Source organism: Monopterus albus, unplaced genomic scaffold, assembly GCF_001952655.1.
Source record: "Monopterus albus unplaced genomic scaffold, M_albus_1.0 scaffold35.1, whole genome shotgun sequence".
NCBI classification, from domain to species: Eukaryota; Metazoa; Chordata; class Actinopteri; order Synbranchiformes; family Synbranchidae; genus Monopterus; species Monopterus albus.
The window spans coordinates 457412-472775 of record NW_018127915.1 but is presented as its reverse complement, the minus strand read 5'-3'; the positions used below and the strand labels follow the sequence as shown (position 1 = coordinate 472775).

General features: G+C 41.9%; 3 protein-coding genes across 4 annotated transcripts in view; 1 reads left to right on the top strand and 2 right to left on the bottom strand.

Annotated features, from left to right (window-relative positions):
* ndufab1b (NADH:ubiquinone oxidoreductase subunit AB1b) overlaps window positions 1-2807 on the bottom strand; it is a 4583-nt gene extending 1776 nt beyond the window's left edge. The window contains exons 1-2 of the mRNA XM_020597887.1: window positions 2569-2807; window positions 608-727 (exon numbers count right to left, since the gene is read on the bottom strand). Of these exons, the coding sequence (XP_020453543.1) occupies window positions 608-727; window positions 2569-2739 (291 nt within the window). The 5' untranslated portion in view covers window positions 2740-2807. The remainder of the gene's footprint in view (window positions 1-607; window positions 728-2568) is intronic.
* Window positions 2808-3075: 268 nt separating this feature from the next.
* On the top strand, window positions 3076-5371 carry dctn5 (dynactin 5). Of its 2 annotated transcripts, XR_002274743.1 has the most exons (7): window positions 3076-3373; window positions 3555-3623; window positions 3751-3869; window positions 4022-4133; window positions 4364-4466; window positions 4557-4705; window positions 5093-5371. XR_002274743.1 is itself a non-coding variant. In XM_020597886.1 (6 exons), the coding sequence occupies exons 1-6, from the start codon at window positions 3326-3328 to the stop codon at window positions 4652-4654; spliced, it is 549 nt and encodes a 182-aa protein (XP_020453542.1). In that variant the 5' UTR covers window positions 3078-3325; the 3' UTR covers window positions 4655-5370. The 2 variants fall into 2 exon arrangements, 1 of the variants encoding a protein (XP_020453542.1); XM_020597886.1 differs by having other exon boundaries at window positions 3078-3373; window positions 4557-5370.
* A 1421-nt stretch (window positions 5372-6792) lies between these two features.
* Window positions 6793-14791, bottom strand: hapstr1a (HUWE1 associated protein modifying stress responses a). The gene is made up of 5 exons (XM_020597866.1): window positions 14373-14791; window positions 13209-13289; window positions 12367-12434; window positions 11929-12139; window positions 6793-10122 (listed from the first exon to the last, which is right to left on the bottom strand). The coding sequence occupies exons 1-5, from the start codon at window positions 14566-14568 to the stop codon at window positions 9806-9808; spliced, it is 873 nt and encodes a 290-aa protein (XP_020453522.1). The 5' UTR covers window positions 14569-14791; the 3' UTR covers window positions 6793-9805.
* Window positions 14792-15364: the final 573 nt, after the last annotated feature.

The following is a 15364-nucleotide window of genomic DNA, read 5'->3' as shown; positions in this document are numbered from 1 at the left end:
TAGCAATCCTGTATAAATCTAGGGATATACTAAATTGTAAGGCCTTTTATACAATTTATTGTTCCTTATTTATCCTACCATGTGGAACTTAAAACAGTAATTTCAAAAAGGAGCCATACATCATAATATAAGGCTCATAATGAAATTTAATGATTATAAAATACTGTTTAGAGCAAAACCGAAGTCACTCCCAGATTATGTCTGAGTTTTTCCTCACTACAGTCGAGTAAATATGATCAGAGATGTTTGTAAATCCACTGCCCAAAAAGCTAAACGAGGGATAGTTATTTAGTTGGGGTTAAATTATGGAATAAAGCTGATAGGAATTTATACAACTCTTCGGTTTTCAAAACAAGTGTTGACAAAGCTACTGTTCAGGGTAACAAGGGTGCTGCACGGTGGCTCAAATAGACAACGTATGATGGACATATACAAGCACTGCTTCTGCCTGAGCCTTTGTCAGCTACTATTTAAAATGGAGACCGTTTATAATACTTGTTGTTTAAAACAGTTCTAATTACTGCATTATGTGTGATGCCTGAAATTAAACTAAACATGAGCAGTGTGCAGACATGACAGACTCTAGCTAATCAGCGCTCACTCTCACCTTTTCAGGGTTGATCTTGTCGTAGAGCTTGAGCACATACATGACACGGTCTTTGATGGACTCTAGGGTGAGAGGGGGCAGGTCTGCATACTGTCGACACAAGACACTCGCCACAGACATCTGAGGACGAGAGAGAGAAGAGAGCGTCAGCAGCAGAGCGGATGAGGTCATTTGGGCAAAGCACAGTCTGAACAAGCTGCGTTTCACACAGTTACACTGGTGCAGGAGGTGCTTGAAGAGACACGGGATAGACAAACGCTACCAGTCAAAGGTTTAAGAATGCCTGCATTTTCCAGTTGTTCTCGGTGCACTCCAACAGCTGACTGAAATCAAATATAGCTGGGACAGACAGCGCTGCTCTAGGAGTTCCCACTTATGTGTCGCACTTGTTGGCTGCTTTGCTTTCACTCTTCACCTGGAGGGTCTGGACACTGTGCTTCAGCCTCTTCTTCTCCACAGCCTGGAGGTGTTTTTGGCTCATTGTCCTGCTATGTTTCATGGCAGGACAATGAGCCTATTTTTTATGACAAAGTTGAATCTAATCTACACGATGAAACCCTGAAAGCTCTGACCTCCTTTGTTCATGGCCTTTTTCCAAATGTTGCTTTAAAGGGTGCAATGGCACAGCCTTTTCCAACACCATCACTGCACGGATACAACTTGTTGTAAGTCATCAACAAAGGTTGGGACACCTGTACGAACTGTTGGCATCAGCTTTCAAGGCTTCATTTATTTCCACTGCTGCAGAAAAGAAGGAAGTTATCCTGTTAGTCCTGAAAAAAGACTTTAGAAATTTTTAGCGTTTGATTTTTTTTTTTTTTTTTTTTAAACCTCCGACAGTTTATTTCTTAACTTTGTACCATTTTAATCTAGTCACTGAACCTAAACATGCCTACATGTCAAAAACTGGAAAAGGTTTTGACTGGTAGTGTGGTAAATGTAGCAACATATCAAAAATGTTACCTTACAATTCACATTAGATGTACAGGTTAACAGGTCAAAAGTTTTACATGGCAATGTGCTCCCTTGGCTTTTTAAATAGTTTTGTTTAATCATGTGCATCGTCTCAACTGGGTCTGACTCCTAACACTCTTTATCAGAGTAACCTCATTTCTTATTACTCCCACACTTAAAATCCTTGTATTATCACACATGGCAAAACAGAGCCAACTTCACATTTTTACTTACGCCGTTTAAAATAAAACCTCTCAGATGGCTTTTTGTTACTTTGGCCCCGGTACCTGAAACAAAACTGCACCTACATCCCAAAGCAAGCTGAATCCTTCTTGTTTTCTCGGGCTTATGAATAGTTACTATGGCTAACTCAATGTGTGGGCGAGGGCTTTCCTTTTATTCCTTATTCTGTTATTAATCAATTTAAAAAACGTGCTAGCTTATCAATACAACGTCTTGCCTTACTTTAGGTAAAATACGCCTTGCACAACACTGTCATTTGTAAATTGGCATGCTTCTTCTTAAGGACAACGTAATCACAGCATCATCTTAACCGTATGTTATCATGCTTCTCACACCCATTTAAACAAGCATCATCTACCATAGTTTGCGCCACTGCTATATTTTACAATTCTGAGGGACCCGGCATAAAGAACCACGCGTCATTACTTCGTGCTCAGCTATAATTTTCTTTTTAGTGTTAAGCACAGGTTAAAGTTGAGCATCCAAACGGAAGAGCAGCAAGACAACTGTGAGCGAATGCACCAACTCTGCTAACTAGCTAGGTAGCAAAACATAGCATTTGTGTAATCAAAGATATAATGTTACAGGCTTTCATAGTTTCGGACAGGATATCACACCAACAGGTTTTCATTCACAGTAAATACACAGCTTGCACGCCATCATAAAACTTTAGCAGGCTAGGTTAGCCTGGCAGTTTTGAAAGGCGTCCGTAGGTCATAGAGCGAATGCTAGGCCACAACGGTTCAATGTTACCAGGCGCTCACCTGGCTCTGACCGAGCCACCGCGTCCTCCGGCTGTCTGCAACGTAGGAAAGGCGTCCGTGAACGGCTACTGTCGACGCGGAGGCCACTCGGAGAGCCAGGTTACTCGCGCAAAGCCTCGGGGTAGGCCGTGCGATTAAGCGGACACACTGCTGCAGAACATGAGCCGCCATGATGCTGGAAAGACACTGATAACTCTCAGCACATAAGACGAAGAAGAAACGGGGTCAAGGGCTCCGCGGCACGCATGCGCACAGTACAAGATACGTTTTTATTTGCTTGCTTTTTAATCGTGTATTGTATTTGTGCTTTCTATAGTGTTATTTACCGAATAAACAATCAAAAATGTATGGAAAGAAACTTTAACGATGATAAAAGATAAAATATAAATGTGCCAAGGAGCTAGGATTCCCTTCAGGGAAGAATAACAGATCAGAGAATAATTTTATGGATTAGTTAATGATTACTGACATGGCAGAGACGAAAAATGTTACACTTTATAAAGTTATTGAATAGTATGACTCTTGAGACGATACAAGTCATCTCACATATAACCAATACCAAAAAACGTGGTTGTTTTTGTTTGGCCTGACCATGATATGGTGCTCAACTCGAACTGTCTGAGAATCCAGGCATCAGCTGCAGAAGAAGAGAAGCTGAGAGATTGACAATAAGGCAGAGACCCACAATAGATCGATGTGTTAGATATTAATACCGAATAATCACCACTGGCGTAAATATTTTACCAAATTTCCAGTCATGGAGTTGTGTGAAATACTGTACAACAAAGCAGAGTATATTGAGACGGTAACGTGTTTTCTTTGAAGTCGCTGTTAGCTAGCTAGCTAGCTAGCTAACTGGTAGCTACAGATGAACAGGGCGTTGGGCGTTGGATAGTTGAAATCATTGTTTGCGTTCTGTTCGGACTTAGCAGTAAAAAGAGAAGCGCGCTTTCATACAGATAACATTTGCTGTCGTTTCATTTCAGGCTTCCGGCAACAAAGTGAGCAGACAGTCAGTGCTTTGTGGGAGTCAAAATATCGTCCTGAATGGCAAAGTAAGGGGAGAAAATTAACATAAATGCCTGACTGTGAATTATACTGTGGTTTTTTTGGGGTGCAGATATGTTGTTCTTAATGTACATGTTTGATTTTTGATTCTTGTGCCTGTGGTGTGTCCTCCAGACTATTGTCATGAATGACTGTATCATAAGGGGAGACCTGGCTAATGTCAGGGTGGGTAGACACTGTGTTGTGAAGAGCCGGAGTGTCATCCGACCCCCCTTTAAAAAATTCAGCAAAGGGTAAAGTAACTTCCACTCATGGCAAATGTTAATATTCCATTTAGAGCTGGGTCAAATTATCAACACTTTGTGTCCCTGATTTCTTGTTGTTGCGTTGTCTGTTAAACAGTCTTGAACCTCATCACTTTTCTGTCCTCCTTGTTTTCCTCCAGAGTCGCTTTCTTCCCACTCCACATCGGAGACCATGTCTTCATCGAGGAGGACTGTGTGGTCAACGCAGCACAGATTGGTTCCTACGTCCACATTGGCAAGAACTGTGTAATAGTGAGTGAAAGAAAAGTGCACACACAGACAAACTGATTGAAGAGTAAGAGGACATGAATGGCAGCAGTGCCTTCTCTAGTCCACAGTCAGTCACACCATAGTCATGTTCAGATGTTGCTTTGAGCAGACTCAGTAAGTAGAATGTAGAAGACACCTGGAGACAACAAAGGCATTAAACTCATAAGACCTGTTTCTTGTTTTTACCTTTGCTTCATGTTTATTGTGTGCAGGGACGCCGCTGTGTGCTGAAGGACTGCTGCAGGATCCTAGACAACACTGTGCTTCCTCCCGAGACAGTTGTGCCGCCTTTTACGGTCTTCTCCGGGTGCCCAGGTCAGCCTCACAACGCCAACACACGCCTGACTCTTCCACTTTCTGTTCATCTGTCATATCTTTAAATGAGCTTGGCTTTCTCCCTCTCAGGTTTATTTTCAGGAGAACTCCCAGAGTGCACACAGGACCTGATGATCGATGTCACCAAGAGCTACTACCAGAAGTTCCTGCCGCTCAGCCAGATCTGAGTCCTGCTCCAAAACCCTCAGCAGGATCCGCCTGTGTTCAGCCAGGCACAGGTTTGGGTCTCTTAATCAGACTGAAATGGAAACAGCTCATCTTCTCTCCATCATCCAGTGGTACTGAGCTTCACTGCCTGAGGAAATACAACTGGTCCTATAAAGAGCCCCTATATGATTATAGATTTTGAGTATGAGAAAAGCACCTACTGTAATTAATGGACGCTTATATAGATGCAGAAGGTGATTTTGATTGTAACTTCAAATTGCTGTGACAGTCTTGACAAGTCTTTTGAATCTGGAAATCCTGTAAGTTGTTGTTCCTAAACTGGACACGGCATGCTCATGTTTACTACCCCAGCTAGTCTGTTATCTTTGGCACAGATAAATTCCCTATTTGTTCTCCTGTGAATAGTTTTATGTGGTCTGATACTTTTTCCTGCTCAGTGTGCCGTGGGAAAACTTGGCATCCTCTGTATGGCTGCTGATATTCAGAGGGGGACACAAGCCCATGTGGAGGAAGTTGTTGCTCTGTGGCAACAGCAGAAGATGAAGAGCTGGAGGAGCTATGAAAGGAAAGACAGTTAAGGGCAGAGGTGCGTGGAGAACATGGGAACACAGCTTATATAGAACATTCATGGACCAAAATGAAATTCACTTGGCCAGAGCCAACATGTCATAGTGCAGCAAATAAATAAATATAACTGCTTTAACATCTCCTTGGTGTGAGCTGGACTCTGAGGAAACCAACTTACTCACTTGGTGTGAGCTGGACTCTGAGGAAACTAACTTAGAAGGTACTCTGTGTTTATTTGTAATGTAAACATGCATGAAGTCAACATAATATGCGTTACCATTATTTTCATACTATTCTGACTGCTGGTTGGTTACGGTAAAGTGCACAGCTTGGCAGCACATCAACAAAAGCAGGGATGCAAGTAAACATCGATGTTAAAAATGTAGGTTTTTCAATATCCAAAAATCTGATTTACAGGCAGAGGTGCCTTTTCATAGGTACTGTACTTAACATAGAAACTGTGTCCACTGGCGGCACCCGGTGGCGTCTTTCTAGAAGAAATACTGACAACTGCTTATTTCAGTCAGCCTGGGATACTTGAGTCTAGAAATGAAGTCACCACAATGGTAGTAGAAACTAAAGTGGTGGAAGTAGTACTCATGATTGTTTACTTGCAATACCACAGTGTAAAACTACTCTGCTACAACTTAAAGTCCTGCATTGAAAATGTTACTTAACTAAAAGTACAAAAGTAGGAGTATCATAATGTACTTGAAGCAGCAAAAGTAAAAATACACTGCAGAACGGCACATTTTACAATGTAAATCATATTATTGGATTATAATTAGATGCATTATTGTGTTCTTCACTTTTAATGCTGTCGCTGGTAAAGGTGGAGCTAATTTTAACTAGAAGCTTTTTTTTTTTTAAATCTTTTTTATTGTCATTGTAACACATACCAAGGGCCGAGGGCCCCGGGCCGCTGTGAGCATATGTGCTGCCATCATGGGCAACTTGAGGGTTCAGTGTCTTGCCCAAGGACACTTTGACATGTGGACTGCAGGCACTGAGCCTCGAACCTTCAACCTTCCGGTTGGAGACGACTGCTCTACCCACTGCACCACCTTAGATACTTAACTACTGCTGGGTAGTTTGTCAATTTCCCACCAGAGATTAATTAAGTCTTATGATTATACTGTATTTTGTTTCACTAATCTCATTGTGAAAAGCAACTCAAGTTATCAAAATGCAGTGGAGAGAAGTGCAACATTCACTTCTAAAATGTAGCACAGTATGAAGTAGCAGAAAGAATACTTGTGTAATGATACCTCAAATCATCATACATAAGTGCAGTACTCGAGTAAATTAAATGTACTCACTGTCTACATCTGCTAAGAGAGAACAGCTCTGTTCTGTGATGGGGAGACAAAAATCATTCCAGACCTGCCTCAGGCGCTGAGGACACAGAAGTACTCCTCTATATTGAGACCCGTGTTGAAATTGTCACCATCAACAAACATGTCCATGTTTACCCAAACAGGAAACTAAGGAAGCCCGGGTACGTTTTAGGCCTTGGGGATAAAATTTTAAAAGCAATAACATGCAAGTTTTTAATGAAACATACTCCATCTGATTACAACTCAACTGTTTTATTTCTTTTACAATGTGAACCACATATCATACCAACAATTAAATGTTAAGTATATAGATTAGCCATTTATTACTTTTTAAACAAATAAGTATCGAGAAACAGCTGATAATAGTGTTGGCTCTAGAGACACATGGCATGAGTCAGCCTTTTGAAACTATGTGGATGAAGGTCTGTTATTGGCTCAGGGGGCGGGGGAGGAGCAACAGCATAACCAGCAGAGGTCGACGCTGCAGTGGGATTACAAAGACAGCACGGTCTTGTCAACTCTTTAGTCGAGCCTCTGGATAAACTTTTTGATAGTCTAAATTTTATTTTCTTGTCCAAAGAACCACAGGGGGATTGTAACTACTCATTTGGTTTCAATCAGAAATGCTACCAATATGGAGTGTTGGACACAAAACAGTAAAGTGCCAGAAGAAAGAAACAGACTAAAATATTCTAAATGCATTCCTGTAATTTAATGGAGAGTGTATGACAGGCTGCCAGGTCAGCCCCAGGATTCACCCCATTGTCCGATCCTTTATCAGCCTCGGCGCCGCCTCACTACACAAAGTCAAGTCCCAGAATCTCTAAATGTGACTCTTAGGTCAGAGTTCATAATCAAGAACAAGGGATCCTTCCTATGTTACATCGTTCACTAGTCCTGTTATAGCTGAAGCTACACAGAACTCGCAGTACCAGTCAAAAGTCTGAACATACGTTTCCATCTGCACTGAATGGGAAAATGTGCCCAAGCCTTTCACTGGTAGTGAACTTTTTTATTTTTGTTTTTGCAAAAGATAAATTTGCAACTAAGATCCTCAATGTGGATTATTTGACCTTCCTTCACAGTCAGAGACTTTCTGAAGACAAAAACCCCTGAACATAAAGCTCTTCATTTTGACAGAATCCACAAATCTCAGCCCAGTTCTTTCCTTTCACTGACCAGCCAGCACTCATGTATGAATATAGACACCAAACTATGGGCAAAAACAAATGAAATCTGTGACCAAAATGTAACAGAAGTTGAAAACTGGCATGCTTTAAATGAGGAAAAGGAAACACTGACACCTCACGAGTCAGCTACAGTGGGTATCACAGGAAAAAAAATAAATTAAAAAAATTTGATTTAGCGCCCCAGTGAGCTCTGACAACTTACTGTACCATAGGACACCACAGAACATTAATTGGTCTCATAACTAAAACTTGATTAGCTTCCTATGCCACAAGAAAGCATATTACAACAGTTGAGTTTATTACGCTCACTAAGAAGCTTAGCTTTACTCCAATATTCTTTTATTAACACTAAAATAAGCCAAAAATCACTACCGGTTCATATTCTTTACCAACTGCCAAATAGACCCATGTTTCTGACTTGTGTGACATCAATGTTTCCTATTCGCTTACAGAAGGATGGAAGGCAACAAGCTTTTCAAAAATTAAGCCCCAAGTTACCTCATCCTGTACGCAAGTAAAAATCAAACCCTTCATGCACACACAAATGGCAGTTTCCTGACAACCAATCCGACACTCGAGACCGGTCATCCAGCGACTTGTGTGCACTCGCTGACATATTTAGTGGGTCTGTTGAAAAAGTGCTACCTTTGTGATTTATGTTTTCTTTATAGCACCGTTTATCTTCCAATAAGTTGTATCATTTGATGGACAGAGAAGGACTGTTCCTGGATACAAGTAGAGCCCACACGCAGAAACGCCACAGCTTCAGCAAACACTTTCCAAGAGTTGTGGGAGCCAGAGGTGTGTGCGAGGGCTCCTTTACTACATATCAAGTCAAGTGTTCACTTTTTCTAGACAAAAGCCGGTAAGTAACGTGTAGACAGACCACGGACAGGCCTGCTGAGAGATGGACAACGCTACAACTAGGATACAATGGAAGAGCTGATTTGTTTGCATGGGTTAGAGGTGAAAGCTAAGTGCAAAAATCCTTATTGCAACTGAGAAAAATCACGCACATAAAACAGCAGCTGCTTTTGTATTAAGCGCAGGGTAAAGGGCGGAAAGGACATTGCAGTCAGCAAACGGGCCGTCTAAGAAACTGCATACACACAAAAAGGTGAAGGAGAACAAAAACCTGGCTATCACTGCTGCAAACAGTGGTAACAAAGTTAGAACTAATACTGGTGGCTGAAGAATGATGAAGAAACAGGGCAACTGGCTGAACTAAATCAAGTCACTGTTGAAGCAGAGTAGTTACAGAAAAAGGTCTAAATGTCCAAACATCAACAGCCTGCTATTGGTAGAACCACGGCGTCCGCCTAGTAGCCAGAAAAATGTAACTGGTTACAAGTGGTAGAAGAGGCAGGATGATGCGACACACACACAGCCTACTGGGCGAGTCAGCTCCACCACTGACAAGCAACGTCAGCCAAGAGCTGCAGTGGAGTAACAGAAAGAACAGGCCGGTTATGGACACAGGTGAGAGCCTCTGACACAGCTGGGTCTAGCATTTGGCAAGCGACTTGATTCACTGTGCGACATGATTTGATCATGGCCCTCACTTCCTTATTAAGGTGGTAGGTGAGGACGAGTGAGGTTAAGAGAGGGAAGGGCACCAATGTGTCAAATATCAAGTGGCTTTGAGTTGTAAAGCAGCACGGTGCATTATCACCCCTTTGAAAACTGTCTGCATCCCAGATTGAGCTGACGACTTCCTCGGTTGTCTCCTCTCCAGGGCAGTGCTGACTGAGGGCAGGAGTGTGTGATGTTGTCAGGATCTCCCGGCTCTCACTCAGACAAAGTGCTCTGATTGCCCACCCGTGATTCGCAGTAATAGTGTCAGGAAAGGAGACAAGTAAAGGAATTTGTCCAACATCTTAAACTGAACCGAGAGCCTTCAGTCTGTTTTCATTTTCAGCCTGGATTCTTTTGCACAGCCAGGCACCCAAACATCCGTTCATCTATCTGCACATCTGTCCAACATAAGCCTATCCATCCCCTCTCCTGGAGCCTTTGCTCTGAAGGCATTCCCTCACACACATAAGCAGACAGCAGATCAGATCATCCTGTTGCGTTTGTGCGTAGGGGAGTCTGTGATGACATCACTACACTGGGTGGAGTTTCGTTTCCTGGTTCCTCCTCCTCCAGCAGAGGCAGAGCCTGTAGAGTCCAGATGCAGTGCCATCTCCTCTGATATGAAAGTGTTCAGGTCGACGTCTTGGAGCCCGTTACGCCTGCTGCGGCACACCGGCCCTGAGCCAGAAGAACCACCCCCACCAGCACCACTTCCATTACTGCTGCTCCCACTCACATGTGTGGGAGACCCTGGAGCACCGGAGCGCACACTGATACTCGCCATGGCTCCACTTAGACCTGGATGAGGAGGAGGAAACAGGACAGACAGCAACAGAAGTCATCACTGAATGGAGAAATCAGATAAGAAAGCCATTTCATATTTTATAACCTGGATATAAATGATCTGAATTAAAGATCCGTGATCAACTTGCTGCTATGCAACAGTAAATGTATCAGCTGCAAACATGCATCTCAATTACATTTTTTTTTTAAAGAGCCAAGCTACCTCTTATCCTTTTGACGAAAAAAAAAAATCATTTTAGCCTAGCACCATGTCAAATGCTTTTGCAAGAAGGCTACGACAAAGCAACACACACATCAAGGATGCAGCAATTCAACACTCCATGTGGTATCCTACATGATAACTGTCTAAAAGTGGCAAAACAAGCTGTGCACATCTTCCCAGAGACAATGATTACCATGTCAGTGACCAGTGTTTCCAAGTATTCTTCACAGACATAACTGATAGGTGTAAATGGTAGTGTTCTCTGAGATATAACCAGGGCTGTTAAAATGTGGCAACGAAGACTTTCCCTTATGATGACAAAGCACACAGCAAATAACTTCCTGGCAAGGCTTTATCACTCGTTAAAGTTCCTTGCTTAGGTTATTTCTGTCTCCATTTTAGATTACAAAAAGGAAGAGGAGTCACAGGGTTCACACTTCTCCATAATGGCATTGTTATGTTCACCACACAAAAAACAAACAAACAAAAAAAACAACACTTTAAGCAGCTGTCTCACAAGCACAGATCATCACTTAGTGCCAAAAGGTAATCTTAAAAAAAATTTAATCTCGCTTTGGTAAAAACACACAGATGCAGCAAGATTTAAACTGGCAACAGTGCCTGTGACTTAACAGATGCAACTTCAAATCACACTGTAATAAACCAATCAAGAAGTCATTTTTATTCCCCAACTATAAGAAAGAAACGTGGTCGCGTTGGGTATGTACTCTATTTCTGAATGTAAAAGAAATCTGATAACAAAAGGGGGGCAGAGAGAAACTTCCTGACATAGACCAAACTTGTTCTTCTATGAATTTCCCCTTGGGGATTAATAAAGTTCTCTCTCTGTAGCCTTAATCACCAAATACCCGGCAGCATCCACCCTAACCTTTGCTACATCTGAAAAAGGCCCTTTTAAATCTGTGATAACCTTTAGATATACTGACAGTACACCAGAACTCCTAACACACTTCAGTGTAACTGAATTACAAATGGATATCACTGAATCAGCATACCGGACCACTATATGCTTTTGGTTTACTGCGGCATTCTCTGTTGTCTCACATATACACAGAAGAGCTAAAATGAGGCTTTCTTTCCAGTTCTTACCCACCATACCCTTATCTGTGAGCCACATGTGGCAGAGTACGACAATTTAAGGATAAGCGTGGTCTCTTAGACTCCAAAACAAGCTCAGTATGTAGACAGGAAAATAGCTTGGACCAACACAGGTAACAAGTATCAGCGAAGTATCTGGATTATATTTCAACTTGTTTTCTTCAGGTTTAAAAAAAAAAAAAAAAAAAAAAAATCCTCACAATCACCTGACAGTATGTTGCTAAACCTTAAATTTGTGTAATCAGTAGGTCTCACATACACACTGAAGAATCTGAAGTCTAACCATTCACACACACATATAGGAACAAATATGCAACATTAGTGGTCCTTTATACTGGCCTTAAAGACCAGCAGTAGCGCTTATTGTGCCCCCCTCATCATAGCTGCCCCCGGGGTTAGAAATCAAGATTCTTATGAGATACCTAGAATCATCACTAGTGTGTAAGATGAGAGCCAGGCATGCACTTAACTTTCCTTACCATGCAGTGCTATGGCCTCCCTAAAGGGCTGGAGGTCTGCTTCCACAGATGAGCCAGTCTCAGCTGGTGAATTAGCTCGGCTGGGAGCTACCATGGCCAGTCGGGGGTTAGCTCTACTACTCCGGTGCGGTGGCGTTTTGCCGCAGAGGAAGCTAATAAGATCCTCCCTACGGATGGTTCTCCGACGCTTTTTCACCCAAGCCAACATGTCCTGCAATCCAAAGTGACCCATCAATCAAAAGGTAGCAAAAGTTTAACTTTATTAACAAACACTGATGCATTTTCTCCCTTTATCACAGCTGACCTGATAACATCCTGAGACACTCTGGTTTCAACATGTCAAACAAATACAGCAGGGAGGTGTAATGTCAGTTTGACCTGATACAAGAGAACACTCATAAAGAAATACCTCAAAGGCAACAGAGGAACATGACCAACCTTATTACGCCGTTGGTGGCCTGTTTGGATGCCTCGATCGAAGCTTCTCTGATGGGCCTCCACGCTTTCTTTGAAGGTAGAAAACAACATAAAAGTCAGTGTTCGTTATCCTGTATTCTGGATAAAAAAAACTTTGAAAAAAATCAGCTGGACTAGGTTTCTAGGTCGAAGACATTTCACCTCTCATCCAAGAGGCTTCATCAGTTCTGATGATCAGTTTTTTCAGCTTACCATGACCTGGATGATTGAGAATCTGCACAGACATTATCCTGTATTCCACAGTCAAGCAAATGTGTATGGCACCCTTAAGAGTGACAACATTCTAATCCATGACCGGAAACCATTTATCTGAATCAACAGAAAGTTACTGCCAGAGGTTGAGAGTTACTCACCACTGACCTGCGTTACTGCATAATCAACCTTGGTATCATCTGCCCATTTTTTTGGGAAGTATACTGCAGAAAGTTTAGTCAAGTCCAATCCTATTTCATTTTAACTGAGACAAAACATCCGTTTTTAATCGTTAACTTCCTGAAATTGTTATAGACAGGTTTTAAAATGCAGTCTGTTTTTTAAATCCCACAATGAGCATGCCTTTTACTGAAATACAAAAACATACAAGCCCTGTAACAGACTGATCAATATGAAGCTGATAAGAGTGATAATGTCCAGGTGATTTTTGCTGCTTGATGGATGAACCTGCCAATAAACACGTCTACATTTACAAGTACAGTGATAGTCCACTACAGTCAGTACTAATGGAATGAAGTACCATCACTGTAGTTGGCAGATCAATAAATCTTGCTCAAAAGCAAGAGGACAGACAGGAGAGAGCCGATTACCTTTGTAGAGGTTGGTAACTGCTGTAGCAGCGTTCTGAAATGGCACCCACAATGACAGACCCTGCTGATGGCACACTCTATCTGTGGAAGGAAGGAAAAAATGTTTGGTTTGTATATACTACATCTGCCATAACTGAAAAGCAAGCCGTCTGTCCAAGATGAATGTGACCAAAGGACAACAAAACATCTGAGGGGCACAGGAGTTTGCTAATTATAGGGTTGTGGTGCAGATCATTTTCATTCGCCATTTTGTCTTGCCATGTACAACTACAGAAACAGAGACTGGCATAAAAATACATTTCAAGCAGTGCTAGACAGTCAGCCTGGTAACAGACTGTTTAGCAAGAAAGCGCCGACACACCAACTTAACCGTCCTCTCAGCAGTAAAGTTGCAAAGCCATGTCAAACACTGACAGACTTAACAAGTTCTGTCAAACTGGACAGGAATTTACTATATATGAAAACACCACGGGCATAGCAGATTGGAGGCAACCTAATTTTTCCATAGCGAACCAATATTATCCTCGCCATTTTGTGCTTATAACGCTAGCTATGCGTTGCCAAACAAAATGCTCACTCAGCAGGCAACTGGTCGTTTAAAAGCAAGTGTACACTTATGTGCTGCTAACTTTATGTCTTTAGATGGCATTTAAGCAACGAACTGTGTCCGGCATAACAGACGGTAACACTGACAGTTTACAAGAGACTGCCATCTGGGAATGTCGCGTAGCTACGATTGTTGTTACCATCGCCATTTTGTAACTACCTGGCTAACGTTACGTTAGCTCTCTACTGATGTCTAACTTGGTGTCAACAAGCTAGCTTACTGACAAAAGATATCCGTGATAAGGTCATTTAATTATGTGAGTAAGCCTGGCAGCAACTGTTTAACAATAAAAACAGGCGTATGACAACTCATTTCTGCTTCTGGATAGCACAAGCTACCCGTTTAGCTCTGTAACTACAATCAGCTGTAAAGGTTACCCAGTACTGGCTAGCGAATTTGCTAACGAGTTACTTAGCACTCTGCCGCTAATGCTAGTTTACAGTAAAGCTCGGTTTATAACTAGGTTGCTAACCAACAAACACACTGTCCAACATAAGGCATACTGGTAATGTAGGTATCATCAGGTGAGTAGGGAAACATAAAGCGCCGGTTTGAACCTTTGTATAACTGTGCCACAGCAGTGGCGGAGTTCTGGAAGAGATGCCACAGTTTTTCTTGGTCGTTGTCGGCCTCCTCCTCGCTCGGCTCCCTCTGCTCCGCTTCGGCCAAACACTGCCGCTCCCATTTTGAGAACCAGTGTTCGGGTCCGTGTTCCTGTATCTCCGAGTCTCCGTCTTCCTTCTTCTCCTCCATTTAATGCACCAAAATTGAAGAAATGCGCTTTTAGTCTTTAAAGATGAATATATGGACACTGTATAAATAGCTCTGTGGGGAAAATAATGAATACTGTTACAGCTTTAACTATTTCGCACTACAATATAACATTACTCTCTGTCCCTTCTAACCCTAAAGACAAGCCTAGCTAACTACTTCCCCGAGTTACCGATGTCGGAACATATATATACAATGCAGACTATCATGTTATGCACTTCATCCCGCCCGTTAGTTTGGATGTCAACGACAATTGGTCACAGGATGGGTTTGAGGTCTTTTCTCGGAATTTCATTGGCTTTCCGATTCGTCCGTCAGAGCAATAACACAAAAGAAACTGAATATTGAATATTAGCCATATCTAAAGCTTGCAACAGAGTGCGAATTTTGTCATATAAACCGTTCAGGAAGAAGAAAGAAATGTATTAAACCCTGAATGAATAGAATAGAACAGAATATGAACATGACTTGTATGAGATGATTCACCTCAGATAAAAGTGTGGATATGCTAAATTATACAAAAACCTTTCATAAAAATAATAATAATATAAAGTGAGATGTAATAAACCACAGCGAGTCATTTATATTAAAAACAACTGCAGCGACATTTATCTAATGCCAGGTCCTTACTGCGTTTGTGCCGCTTGATGGGGCCATTTACTCCAAATCCGAAGGCTAGTCTGTTTTACTCTCGGATATTCAGAGCTGCAGATATTAACCAACAAGAAAAAAAACTCATATATCTATATGTGTGTATATCTATCTATCTATACATACA